Raw genomic sequence first — 14,951 nt, 5'->3', positions numbered from 1 at the left:
AGGATTTGAAGATAATAAAGCTGTCATTTTAAAAGCTCCAAGTGCTGATGTTAGTTCTCTCGATAGTCGATTCAGTTTTTCAATCTATGCACGGATGTCACTCACAACAATGAGATTGGAGTAATCCTAACAGAGCATGGTAACACTCAGAGAAATGTGTTGTTGCAGCTGCTTTAAGCTGTGTGAAGGTAAACTAGCAGTATAAGAGATGTTGGTAATGTCTGAATAGAAGTGATTGAAATTCAGATGCTGAGATATTATGTAAGGGCAAAGTGTGCAAGAGGACTTATGCACAATTGAGCTTCCTTCAGGCACTTTATTAAGACTGTTTCTCATAACTATTTCATATCCTGGTGGTACTGCTTTATGCAAGATGGGGCTAGCTAAGTATTGGTTGTGAATGGGCAGTCTTCATCAAAGTCTGTGATAAGGTGCAAACAGGTGAAATCTGTAGATTCTATGTAAGAAAAAAAATATCTATCTTTGGTAACTATATATTTTTTGTAAATATATAATGTTACCACAGATTCACAATCACACAAACTCCCTTGAGGCCACAGAACTGCCTGAAAACCTCCCTCAGGTCCAAAGCAAAAACTATCCATTGCTGCCAGGCAGCATCATGCTGCTTCAGCCACCCTCTTGCCCCAGATGTGTGGACACTGGGGTACATACGGTAATGTTGCAAGGAATTGTACACCTGAAATACAGGAATCTGAATCCCAAGGCACACTGCTTACAGCTTTGTGTAATGAACAGATCAAAACAAAATCTGCTTTAATACAGGCAGACAGTCCAAGGCTACTAAGGCTGAAGACATCTATCAAATTTCAAGTCGTTGAACATTTGTAGTGCTATATTTGGCATTTACTCTAGTCAAAGACACATTTAACCATGCATCAAACACAAATACAGAGAATTCCACAATATATTCCTGATTTTAAGGTAGCAAATGTATGAATTTGCCGCTTCGTTGTCCTGAAGAATTAAAATAAGGTAGTTCCACAGGGTTAATTCAAGGAGTCTATCAACCACTTCAGGCAATCAATCACAGTTGATATTGTAACTCATGTATTTACCAATCATTACATGAAGTGTTACTGGTTTATCAAGTGAGTGCGTTCACAACATGATTTTTTTTATCTGGCTTCTACTCTGACACAATACGCTTACAGCATAAGAATATCTGCTGAAAGCCTGCTCTTAGCTTAAGCATTGAAAGTGAAAAAGGAGAACAAGGCATCACGTTGGCCAACTTGTTTTATTTATAAATATAAAACCTTTACAAATAATACAAATGTTCATTTAATTGCATAAAAATTGGACCGTTGTGGAGGATCCTTCATCCTTTCGATGGCAGTTATGGAGAACACAATTTTTCAAGCAAAGCATCCATTCCTTTAATGTTTTTCTTGTCTTTCAATTTTGGAATCAGAGTGCTTAATCCATCTTTCACCTCTTTTACTACCTCACCATTCGAGCTCTGAAGAAGGCTAGAAAAGAAAGATTCAAACAAATTAAGTGTACTGCTTCATAAAAAATATTCAGTTTAACTCAAGTACAAAAGTTGCTGAAACACAAACAGTAGAATTTAACTTGCATGCTGAAGGCCAGATAAGGAAAAATTATTGTACACCTAATTTCTACTAAACTGCGCACACAAATCTGTGTTCGAAGGTAAATTACCAATCCTGATATAGAGCATCAAGACTGGTGAAATCGTGCCCTTACAAATGGTATCAGCAAATATTCAAATCCTGCTATTATGATGCAAGGCCCATAAGTGAAAATGTATGGCTATTACCGGTATTTTGGGTATTCCTTGTAAGTGAAACCCGAAAAAGTAGATGAGCGCAATTAAATGTGCAAGTTGGTTTCTACTCTAAATAAGCTTACACATTTACCCTATTCAAGGGCTAAAAACAAAGAATTTATGGTTTGATGCGCAGAGGAGAACATCAGTTACAATCTTCCACCTTAAATAGGGAAAAATGGGTCACCTGTTCAAGGGTTGTCAGGGGAATCCAGATTATGTTCTGAATGTGAAGCCCCATTCTTCGCACAGCTCTAAATTGGCCAGGGAAAGATGGATGGCGGAAGGGGCTTCAACTGTAATCAGGCTTGTGCTCCACGTCAAATACTGAGAGCCCCTCTAGCCTAATTTATAAAAAGAGAGCTCTAATTGGCCCAGGGTTCTTTTTAAATCTTGGGCCATTAGGCTGATTGGCTGCCAGCAACACGAGAAAAATGTTTCTGGCAGCCATTACATGACTCTTGGACTTAATTCCCTGTCCTGAAGTTATAGAAAGTAAAATATAAGGGGTCATTGCTCCATTGGGAGGTGGGGTTGGGTGGGCGTGGCCCAGAGGGTCCCCACCAGGCCAAAATTGGAGAAAAAAAGGAATCTTCCTGTCACAAGCCCACAGGACTCCTGCGTGACTCCCCTTGCCGAGCCGCATTCAGCCTCAGGGATCCTATTCCCCAGGGACCAAAGCATTAAATAAGGAGTGTGGCCCATGCAGCCACCCTCCCCCTGAGCCTTTAAAAGGACCTGTGGACCCCATCTAACAGTACCGCTACTTTTACAAAAAAGGGAGGGGTGCTGCGCATCCCACCTCCCTGAGAATTCTATGGCCCCGGAGAACCTACCCTCGGGGCAGGCTCACTTGATGCTCCCGGGGAGCGGAACTGGAGCAAACACAGCCTACACCTAGCGGGTGGACCGCTGATTGGGAGTAGACTTGACATCTGTTTCCGATGCACTGATGCAGGAAGATAAACAGATCAAGATATTGCTCTGGCCCGGAGAGAGCAGCATAACTAGCTGCTCCCTGCAGCTGGGAGCAATGCTGGCTCCTGCGGCCTGCGGGGAGCCACCTGAGGTACTTGGGCTCCCTCCGCGGCATCCAATGTTGTGTATGGTTGGTGCCCCATCCATTTTAAACGCATGCCCTGGGTAATTGGGTCCCTGGGGTCAGAACAGGCTGGGGGCAGGACGGGGAGCAGTTGTGGCAGCCTGCCCCCTTAAAAAAAACATGGCCATGGGAGGGGGGGGGGGCTGTTCCCTAGGGCATTTTTAAAGGCGGGGAGGAGAGGCAGCGGGTCCCCTCCCTTTATTCTATTGATCGGGCCCCAGGGGATAGGGTCCTCAGGGCCAAAAAGAGAGAGGGCACGCTTCCACTTTCCCATAAACTATAGATCAGTGAAGAGTGGGCTAAGCGGCCCTTCCGTCCCACCGTCCCATTTTAGAATTAAAAAAATAAACATACGGCCCTGGGGGACTGGGTCACCAGGGCCTGATAAGGCTCGGGAAAGAGGGCTGTGTGGCTCCCTCCCTTTAAAAATTCATAAGGGTTTGGGATCCCCAGGGCCTAATGAGGCTCGTGGAGGTGGGCCGCAGGGCACCCCTTCCCTTTAAAATACATAAGGCCCTGATGGTGCTCGGAGAGAAGGGCCACACGGCCCCCCTATCCTATAAAATACATAAGTCAACCGGAAATGAGGTGTTTAGGGTGCTCTATACAGGAGATGTTTCCACCTAAACTTGAGAACTACTCAAGAGTTCTCTGCTTCTTTTTTTGCATAATTTATGCATCATTCTATGCTTGAATAGTTATAGTTTTGACTTGAAGCTTTGTCCAGACACAAGGGAGCACACAATATACCTCTCGGAAGAGCTCTAATGAGAGCAAAACTCATGCCTGGGTTGCTTTTGTTCATTTCAGGTTGGCTTGGTTGGTATTTTACCAATTCAAAGCTGTAGTACTGTGCTTGTAGTGACAAAAGACTGTCATTTTACTGCTCTGCATGGATAGCACTGTGCTTGTCCTATGCTTAAAAACTTTGAGGTAGAAATGGCAAAAGACTGTCCCTTTCTATCTTTGCGTGGATGGCACTGTGCTAATCCTATGCTTAAAGACCGATAGAAAAGCAGACATTTGAGTGAGCAGATTTAGAGTGTCGCCGGTGTTGAGGGTGCTCTATACAGGAGCTGCTTTCCACCTAAAGTTGAGAACTACCCAGTGTTCTCTGCTTCTTTTTGCATGAGTATATATATATATAGCTTTGCATAGCCTGCCATCCAGTGTTGGGTCTGGAAGCTTGCGCTTTGTTTTTGTTCAAAGAAGTCTTTTCCAGTTACGAGTTAGATGACACCTCCTTTCGGTGATAGTGCGCATGGGCATCAGCTCCATTGTTAGATTGTTTGCCGCAGAGGGGGATAATGGAGTTAGTAAGAGATGTCCATGTATATATGTATCCAAGTAAGATATTACTGCAACAGGTATAGGTACCCGGGGAGGCGGGTGGGTGCATGCGAATCTACAGCTCCACATGCCTACAGATACATACTGGGTAAGTACCATTTTCAGTTCGAGGCATGTGAGCTGTAGATCACATGCTGTGCATAGACTATACAGCAGTTATCTCCCAAAGCGGTGGCTAACCTGTAGCTGTTGCAGTCATTTTTAATAGTACATGTAAAAGTGCTTGACCCACACTAGCTTGCTGTCTTGCTAACACATCTACACAATAGTGTTGTGTAAATGTATGAGGTGCAGACCATGTGCAGCTTTGCAGATATCATCTACGGGTATATTCCCAGGAATGCAATAGAGACTGCCCACCGTGCAATACCGGATTTTGATATAGGATTGCCTTTATGTGGTGGCGCAAAAGCGACAAACCGTTGTTTTGTCTTGCGGAATGGTTTTGTCCTTTCTACATAGTAAAGTAGTGCTCTTTTCACTTCTAAAGTGTGCAAAGCACGTTCTGCCACAGAATCTGGTTGAGGGAGGAACACAGGCAACTCAACAGATTGGTGGATTTGAAAGGCAGCAATGACCTTTGTTGGGAATGTAGGGTTGGTCCAAAGAACCACGTTGTTTTCGTGTACTTGCAAAAATGGTTATTCTATGGTTAGTGCCTGAAACTCAAATACTCTCCTCCGTGATGTGATAGCTATGAGGTAAGCTACCTTCCAAGAGAGAAATTGCAGTTCACATCTATGCAATGGCTCAAAGGGTGGACACTGCTAAGATTCCACCCTGGAGCAGGTGGAAGTCTTGGAGGAATGATTATTTCAAGTCCCTCCATAAATGCTTTAATGACAGGCACTCTAAAGAGAGACAGATGTCGGTACTGTAGGTGTGCAGCTATTGCAGCAAAATGTAAGTGTATGGAAGAGTATGCTGAATTGGAATGCTGCAGATGTAATAAATAGCAAATGATGTTTTGAAATGAAGCATCCAGCGGATCGATTTGATTGTTATTGCAGTACAACACAAATCGCTTCCATTTTGCTGCATAGCATGCTCTTGTGGTGGGACGTCTAGCCTCTTTGATGCTGTTCATGCAGTCTGGCGAGAGATTAAGGTAGCCAAACTCTAAGGTTTCAGATGACAGATCGCAAGATTCAGATAACTGGGATCTGGATGTCTTTTCTCTACATGGGTCTGAGTGAGAAGATTGGGAGTGAGATGTAGTTTTTGGTGAGGATCTACCGAGAACTCCAACAGGAATTTGAACCAGGGTTGCCAGGCCCATGTGGGACCAACTAGGATTAGTGTCAGGGACGCCTGTCTGAGCTTCTGGACCACTAATGGAATGAGTGGGAGAGGCGGAAAAGCGTAGGTAAATATCCCTGACCAATTCATCCATAGTGCATTGACTTTGGACAATGGGTGTGGATGCCTGGATGCGAAGCTTGGGCATTTTGCGTTTAGGTTTGTGGTGAACAGATCTATGTCCGGAAAGCCCCACATTTGGAAAAATGGGAGAAGAAGTTGAGGGTGGAATTCCCATTCGTGGATCGGTTGTCTTTGACGATTGAGCAGATCTGCAATCTGATTGTTTACTCCTGGAAGGTTTTCTGCAAGGAGATACATTTTGTGATGTATAGCCCATCTGCAGATGGTTTGTGCTCGTTGTGACAGCTGGAGAGTGTGAGTCCCCACCCCTGACAGGACAGCTTTGCCTAATAGATGTACTTGAAATGCTTTGAGCGCTAGAAAAATCGCTAGCAGCTCTAGATGATTTATATGAACCTTCTTTTGCTGCAGGGTCCACATGCCCTGAATTGTATGGGTCTGGAGATGAACTCCCCAACCAGTTAGCAATGCGTCTGCTGTTAGCACTATCTGTGGATACGGGTAGATGAAGGGCCGCCCTTCTGAAAGGTTGTGTATTCCACCATCGCGGAGAGCGATCGGTGTGGCCGTCCACCAACACTAGATATAATAACAGACCCTGAGCCTGGTTCCATTGCCGTGCTAAGCACTCCTGAAAGGGACGATTCTGGAGTCTTGCGTAAGGGACTATTAGAATGCAAGACGCCATCATCCCCAGTAATTGCAGGAACACTCGAGCTGGCAATGAGTGTTGAGGCTGAAACTGAGAGTAAAGTTTGCATGTAGCGGATTCTGGCCGGATTGGGGTAGGCCAAAGCCTTTTGTGTATCTACTTTACCTCCCAGATACACCTGTGTGTTGGATGGTGGTACATGGGAGTTGGATAGATTTACTGTGAATCCAAGATCGTGGAGCAACTGCACTGTTTTGTGAGTGTGACATAGACAGCTTTTTGCGAGCTGGCTTTTATGAGACAGTCGTCCAAATATGGGAAGACGTGAATGTGTTCTCTTCGTAGATGAGCTGCGACATCTGCCTGGCACTAGATGAAAACCCTGGTTGTGGTAGTTACTCCGAATACGAGCACTTTGAACTGATAGTGCTGGCCTACTACTACGAACCTGAGGTACTTGGGGTGAGCAGGGTGTATTGGGATATAGAAATACGCGTCCTTTAAGTCCAGAGTGGACGGAAAGTCGCCTTGTTAAAGGAGCGGGAGCACTTGCTAGTGTGAGACCATGTGAAAGTGGTCCAACTGAATGTATAGAGTTAGTTCTCAGAGGACTAGTATAGGCCTGAGAAAGCAGTCCTTCTTAGGAATGAAGAAGTACAGGGAGTATACCCCTGCCCCTTGATATTTTATTGGGACTGGTTCTATAGCTCCTTTCTCAAACAGAGAGAGAACTTCTTGCTTTAGAAGGGCAAGATGTTCTTGTGACATTGCGTGTGATCTTGGAAAACTGTTTGGGGGAGTGTCTGTAAGTTCCAGGCAGTAACCATATTGGATCATTTGTAAAACCCATTTGTCAGGATTGGAATGATCAGGGGTAGTGGAAGGAAGTCACTGCTTGTTATTTGCGGTGGAAGTGCTTGTGGAGTTGCCTCTGCCTCTTACCTTACCATGGTTTCCTCATTGATGAGGACGATTGGTTGTTGCCCTTGTAAGAGGAGGAGGTATTTTCTGTAGGAATATTTTTGGAGCCACCCCTGTAAAAGGAGCGACGAAAGTAACCCCTATTCGCAGGAAACTGCAAAGACCCCAAGCACTTTGCGACTTCAGTATCTTTTCATCTTTTCCAGCGAGGTGTCAACTGCTGGACCGCAGAGGTGCTCTTTGTCAAATGGCTGGTTGAGAATAGAGGCCTGTACCTCAGGTTTGAAACTTAAAATTCTCAACCATGCATGTCTGCGTAGCAGTGCGCTAGTGTTTACTGCGCATGCTGCTGTGTCTGATGTGTCTAGGGTGCATTTGATGGAGGTATTGGTGATAAGTTTGCCCTCCTGAATAAGATCATTTGCCTTAGATTTATGTTCATCAGGCAGCAATTGCAGGAGTGTTTCTAACTCATCATAATGAGCCCTATCATATCTTGCTAACAAAGCCTGAGCTTTAGTGATGTGCCAGTGATTAGCTGCTTGTGAGGCTACCCTTTTGCCAGCGCCATCGATTAACTTGGCCTGCGGTCTGTGAGCTAGCTCTCTTGCAAGCATTGGAAACCACAAGAGAGTCTAAGGGCAGCTGACCCTTAATGTAAGCAGGGTCCATAGGTGCCGATTTATATTTCTTCTCAACCCTAGGCGTGATGATTCTTGCTCTTACAGGATCTTTGAAAACCTCATCTGCGTGTTTAAGCATCTCTTTAGGCATTGGCAGTCTGGGGTCTCAAACAAGAAGCCCTCCTCTAACCCCTCCGTATGCAGTTCCCCTCTGTGATAATGAGTAGCCCTGTTAAAAAGCTCAATATACCCTAAATTTTAGTCAGGTGGTGATGGTCTGGACGGATACAATTCCGGGTCATTATCCGTGTTTGGGTCAGTGTCATTATCCTCCCATGGGCCAAAATCCTGTGGCCTATCCTCATCCCCATCCCCATCCTCTTCATCCTGAGGGTCAGGTGATTGTGGTGGTGGTGAATTAGTGGGTGTGATGAGTAATTGAGGATTAGTGGAAGAAGGAGGAGGAATATATGGAGGTGAAGGGTTAGTACCCACATTTTTTCTCTTCAGGAGAATGTGGTACTCTTCCTGTTGGCCCATTTTCCTTTTTTCAGGCAATATGGCATGGATATGACCAGTGTCTGGGTTTATAACCAGTTCTTTCTGTTTCGGATTCGAAGGTGGGACATCAGACCGAAGTTCTTTTTGTGGAGTCTTTTTGTCTTTGCTCGCGCTCTTCGGTACCGAAGATTTACTCTTCGATAAAGATGGAATGTGGACTGCGACATGCTTGGATTTCGGAGCCGAGGATTTCGGTTCGGCACCGGCATGTGGCCGACACGAGACGGAGCTGGAAGGCTTCTCTTCTTTCTCTGCGCCGACCTTGGCCTGCATTCAGAAAAGGGGGTGGTGATGAACAGAGTGTCTGAATTAAGCAGACCACTCTTACCCAGTCCAAAGATCAGGGCTTGATCCATCACCGTTATTTAGCTCACTGCCCCATCCTAGCTCAGAACCTGGCTATATGCAAATTAGTCTGTCCCTGGCCCAGTGCATCATGGGAACAGGGCAGACCAAACTACCAAGCCAATTCTTCACCAGAAAGGAGACAAGCTTCCGGGGACCGGTTTCTGCCATTTCAGGCGTCGTCGGCCCGGCTTGCTTGAATCCTGATGGAGCAGTGAGCAAGGGACTCATGTCTGAGTATACCCTTCCACGCTTATGGTGGACAAAATGATTCAGAAAAGGGGGTGGTGATGAACAGAGTGTCTGAATTAAGCAGACCACTCTTACCCAGTCCAAAGATCAGGGCTTGATCTATCACCGTTATTTAGCTCACTGCCCCATCCCAGCTCAGAACCTGGCTATATGCAAATTAGTCTGTCCCTGGCCCAGTGCATCATGGGAACAGGGCAGACCAAACTACCAAGCCAATTCTTCACCAGAAAGGAGACAAGCTTCCGGGGACCGGTTTCTGCCATTTCAGGCGTCGTCGGCCCTGCTTGCTTGAATCCTGATGGAGCAGTGAGCAAGGGACTCATGTCTGAGTATACCCTTCCACGCTTATGGTGGACAAAATGATTCAGAAAAGGGGGTAAGAGTGGTCTGCTTAATTCAGGCACTCTGTTCATCACCACCCCCTTTTCTGAATCATTTTGTCCACCATAAGCGTGGAAGGGTATACTCAGATGTGAGTCCCTTGCTCATTGCACCATCAGGATTCAAGCAAGCCGGGCCGACGACGCCTGAAATGGCAGAAACCGGTCCCCGGAAGCTTGTTTCCTTCCCAGTATAAGAATTGGCTTGGTAGTTTGGTTTGCCCTGTTCCCATCATGCACTGGGACAGGAACAGACTAATTTGCATATAGCCAAGTTCTGAGCTGGGATGGTGCAGTGAGCTAAAAAACGGTGACGGATCAAGCCCTGATCTTTGGACTGGGTAAGAGTGGTCGCTTAATTCAGGCACTCTGTTCATCACCACCCCCTTTTCTGAATCATTTTGGCCTGCAGGCAGAGGAAGGACCGGAGCCTTTTTGGTCTTGTGTTGTTGGGGCAAGGGGGCTTCTGTACTCACGGTACGCTGACCCAGTGTAACTTGAGCCTCTTCTTCCATGTCGAAGTCGGCCTCGGACACGAAGACGTGTTCTTCCTTGGCTCCTTGAGCTTGTGTTTCTTCTCGGTTGGAATCTTCGCCGAAGATGTCCGGCACGGAGCCGCCTTGGTGTTGCATCTCCTGACGATGGGACTGAAGGTCACGAAGCATTTTCTTTGATCGAAACGATCGGCACGTGTCGCAGTCTCTCGTCGTGTTGCGGGGATAAACACAGGTTGCACGCTTTGTGCAGGTCGGTGCACGGAAACTTGGAGCGACACCCGGGACAGAGCTTGAATGGAGTCTGTTCCACCGACTGCTAGCGAGCCTGGCGCGGGTAGACCCGACGGCCCTCCACAAGTTTTCCAACGGAGAATATGAAATGAGATACGGAAACAATAACGTCGAGGGTAGTGGATCGCTTGTCGAAGGCAACCCAAGAAACAGTGCTGAACCAGAGCGCAGCAATTCACATCCGAACCCGATGGCGGAAAAAAACAATCCAACAATGGAGCCGATGCCCATGTTCACTATCACCGAAAGGAGGAGTCACCTACCTCGTGACTAGAAAAAACTTCTTTGTACAAAAACAAAGTGTAAACATCTGGACCCAGCACTAGATGGCAGGCTATGCAAAGCATGCGATCTACAGCTCACATGCCTCAAACTGATCTGTTTTGGTTTAGAAAATATAAAAACCTTATAAAGTCACTAAAAGAACCAAAGGTTAAAGTGACGTCATAGTTGGGTGAATAGGTCAGTGACAACATTAAAGTTTTGAACTAAAAAAACACAAATGCACTAGTTATAGTTAGCAGAGCTAACTATAATTTGGGTCCCTGCCAAGCACTAATGATCACACATAGTTCATCACTCATGATATGTTATATGACATAGTTTTTTTGTACCAAGTAATCTATAATCTAGTATAGCATTAGAGGGCTGAAAGTAAGCACAAAATAGCTCAGAATAATATGAAGTATCATTAATACCATCACAGGTGTAGCAAGCATGTGTTATGTGCAACATTGGCCATATACCATACACTTCACGGGCAGCCTAGTTGAAAATAACAAATCAACCACAGATATATGGGTAACAGTCACTGCACACACAACTCAATATGTTTAGAGAAAGCCAAGTTCCTCAAGATACTCAACTGTTGTTCCAAAATTAATGCCCTACCATGGACAGCTTTTATCTGTATCAAACCCCTCACAGTTACCAAACCTACATTGAGAATTGAATTTGAGGAGTAAAAAAGTGGGTTCTGTAAACAGTATTTAGTCTATGAAGAGAGTTTTTACTATACTACACTGTCTGCAGACAGTGCAACTCATGAGATATACAACACAGAATATTAAACATTATCTACTAAGAACTGTGTACACTCTATCCAACACTTTTTGGTAAAAAAGAAAAAACACTATTCACTTAAAATAAAGGTCTAAAGATGCTAAAGACTATACTATCAGCAACCTTCATACTCTGGTGAAAACTTTACAGATAGCCCATGTTCTGAAGCAAAAGAAGCACATGTTCAGAGGTTAGTATATTATGTAGAAATTGTCCTGCTGAGGCGATTCTGTCTAATAACTCAAGGTTGCTTGCAAAACTTAGTATCTACTATGTAGAATCTCTGCCCTGTTGGAAGCTTTTTCTGCTGAACCAAAAAACTTATGTGGTACATGCTGAACACAGGTCATCAACTGCCACCAGCACACGGACTTATTCGATCAATACAAAGATTTATAACGTATTCAATACCTCTACACACCTATGATACGTTTGGAGAATGTGTTTTGCGAACACTTACACTCATTAGCTGGACACAGGCTGAACAAAATTAGATAGAGAAGTAATCTAGCAGTTACTCGCCACTATGTAAACTATAAAATAAACTAGCTCGCTCATATGATTTTTTTTTTTTTGAATATCTTTTATTGGTTTTTGCTGTACATTCACAATACATATCATGATGTTAAACAGGGGAATTCAACCCAACATCCTGTAATCATACGAAGTTATTCAGAAAAGAACAATAAATTGCCACAGGACATCGTACACGCATCATATCACATAACGCAAGAACATTTTCAAGGACACTGTCTTTGCAAAGATAAATCACATATCCCAAAAGCTATAGGTGCATTTTAAATAAGGAAAATGTTTTGGGAGCTGGGAAAATGCAATAAGGCCCAGGGTGTAACCTGAACAAGTGGAGAAGGTTTGTGTGGTAGAAATTACTATAGAGAGTGCGCAGCTGCATGGTCATAACAGTTGCACTTCTTGAGTTTTGTGGATATATGACAGAGGGGTATGGTTTCCTAGCTGTGTGTCTCCTTCTGTCCATTTTGGAAAATGGACGCAGGACGTAACTTCCCAGGCAGTACCGTTGATGGATGCTGATATGCGTAGAGCAGGATTCGGATAATACGATATTCAAAGCATCTTAACAACTAGAACAATTTTAAAAGAAATGTTGAAACACTAAAGTATAATCAAAAGAAAGGAGAAGGAAAAAACAAAATAGGTGCGCAAGGAGTGTATCTATTTGGTGTTACTAACGTGCGTCATCGGTTCTAGGGAATGGTCCGTGCGGGAGCCAGAAGGTCAGAAAGCTCGCTACAATCAGGATCTCCCTGAAAGGGAAAAGTTAGGTCTCTGCGTCACAAGTGCTTCCGGCCCGTGGACCCGTGGGGTAGAGTTCCCAGTGAGTGGATCAGCAGCGCAGTTACATGTTACAACTTAGATGTGCTGCATGCAGGTACCAAGCACGGAGCAATCGTGTAGGTATACAGCCCCCCCTATCCCGCCCACTTTCCTGGTGGAGCCTGAGGTGGCTATACCTAGTCAACTCCTCTACTAAGACACGCCCAGTGGAAAGACTTCAGGGTATCATCCCAGATTTGCGCAATGGGGTACTTTGCAGTTTCCTCTCTATGAAGGGTTACGCTTTCCGCCCTTGCCCAATTATCGGAAGAGCTGCGCCAATGTACTGCCTGCGGGGGTTCGCTGCGTTTCCAATGTTTAGTGATTAGTCTCTTCGCCGTGATAAGCCCGAGGTCCCAGAATCTAGAAGGGACTTTATTAAGTTTCGGTCTCTTGTACAGGCCCAGTATGCATGTCTCCCATGTGTGTCGCAGTTCTTCGCCTACACCTTCCGCCAGTATGTCTGTCACAGTGTGCCAGTACGTCTGTAGTGTGGGACATGACCACAACATATGGAGGAGATCTGCACCTATAAGTGAGCATCTCGGGCACGCTGAAGTTGTGACTTCGAAATACCTATTGATTTTATCAGGCGACAGGTATGCGCAGTGTATTATATAGAATTGGATAAGTTTAAAGCGGGAGTTGCGCGGGATGTTGGTGGCGCCAGCCAGCACCGCCACCCATTCCTTATCCGTCCATGCCCTTCCCCTGTCTTCTGCCCTTTTGTCTCGCAGGGTTTGGGAGGAGCATTGCGTATGGGTCAGGAGAGCCTGCACCAGCCACTGTACCACGTGAGAGCCATGTCCCATGACATGCAGACATTGCACTAGCAAATGTGTCGGCAATTCCTCCGAAAGGTCGCCCCAGCTCCGCGAAAACGTGTGCAAAAGCGTTGTATGTAGGAGAAACTGCCCAGCTGGAAGGCCTGTGTCCGCTGTTAGCGTCTCAAAAGGAACCAAGGCGCCTTCAGTATATAGGTCTCCCACCGTGTCCACTCCAGCTTGTGTCCAGCGTTCTAGTGCTGCTTCTGTTACCAAACCTCCGTCTCAGCAGCGGAAGCACCGGGGCATACGGCGTCACAACACAAGTGAGCTTGAGGCTTCTCACATAGCATTTGCGAGCTACTGCCAGGTGCAATTGCTTCGGGCAAGAAACTTTGGTCAGGGGGTGAAACAGTGAGTGAATTTGTGTGTGGGTCCAGACCATGGCCTCCGTGGCGGTATCACACAGGTTCTTTCCGCCTAGCCATCCGGCTACCCATTGCAGCTGTGCCGCTAGGTAGTACAGCGCCTGATTGGGAACTGCCAGGCCTCCAGCATCCGGGGGTGCTTAGAGCTTCTTCAGCGCCACGCGTGGCCTCCCAGCGTTCCATATTAGGCCTCTGATTGTGGTTTCTAGCTCTCGAAATATACGAGTCGCGACATACACCGGGATGTTAGCATAATAGTATAATAGTCTAGGTAAAACAATCATCTTCGTCAGCGTGACTCGAGCAGTCACATTCAGGGGGAGGGTCTTCCAGAAGGACATCTGCGCTTGCAGGGAGGATATGGCTCGTACTAGGTTGCCTTCTAACACATCTGGCAGGGTTCTGTAGATATATATTCCGAGAGAGCGGAATGCAGTGGGGTACCAAGTGAGTCTCTCGTTGTTGATGCGGATCTCACATTCTTGTGTATCTGTGTTGAAGGAATACACTCCAGACTTGGCCCAGTTGACCTTCAAAGTCTCAAAGGTTCGGAAGGTATCAGACAGGGCCAACGGCAAGTGGGCCAGGTCCCTGATATATAAAAGTAAGTCGTCAGCGTATAAAAATACCGTATGTAGGCCATCCGCTAGGGGAATCCCCCACTCCACGCCTTATGTTCTCAGTAGTGCCGCTAGGGGTTACATCACCAGTGAGAAAAACAGCGGAGACAGAGGGCATCCCTGCCTGGTGCCTCTTAATGCGAATGCTGTCCGATAGCAATTTACCGGAACGTACTCGTACTGTGGGTTTCTGATATAGCAAGCCCACCATTTGAATATAATCGTCCCCGAGGTCACATTTCCTCAGCACTTCTACCAGGTAGGGCCACTCCACAGAGTCGAAAGCCTTTTCTAGATCGAGGACCAAACACCCGGATCGGGGCCAGCGCTGCGTGGCATAGCTTTGCACTCTGAACAAGCGTTGGATATTATGTGAGGGGTTCCGAGTGGGCACAAAACCATTTTGGTCGCTGTGTACAAGGGTGGGGACCAAAGGGGCCAGTCGCTGAGCCAGTGTAGAAGCTAGTATCTTGTAATCGGTGTTGAGAAGGGCCAGTGGGCGATATGAGCCTAGTTGTGTGCAGTCTCTGCCAGGCTTAGGGAGGGAAATA

At 45.9% G+C, this 14,951-nt stretch overlaps 1 protein-coding gene across 2 annotated transcripts in view; it reads right to left on the bottom strand.

The window, feature by feature from the left end:
- Positions 1 to 1,242: 1,242 nt before the first annotated feature.
- PUM3 (pumilio RNA binding family member 3) overlaps positions 1,243 to 14,951 on the bottom strand; it is a 211,189-nt gene continuing 197,480 nt past the window's right edge. For both annotated transcript variants that reach the window (XM_078675717.1, XM_078675718.1), the window contains one exon: positions 1,243 to 1,493. In XM_078675717.1, coding sequence (XP_078531843.1) covers positions 1,361 to 1,493 — 133 coding nt within the window. In that variant the 3' untranslated portion in view covers positions 1,243 to 1,360. The remainder of the gene's footprint in view (positions 1,494 to 14,951) is intronic.

This window comes from Lissotriton helveticus, chromosome 2_1, assembly GCF_964261635.1.
Source record: "Lissotriton helveticus chromosome 2_1, aLisHel1.1, whole genome shotgun sequence".
Lineage (NCBI taxonomy): Eukaryota > Metazoa > Chordata > Amphibia > Caudata > Salamandridae > Lissotriton > Lissotriton helveticus.
Note: the sequence above shows the minus strand (reverse complement) of the source record. Positions and strands in the feature narration are given on the sequence as shown.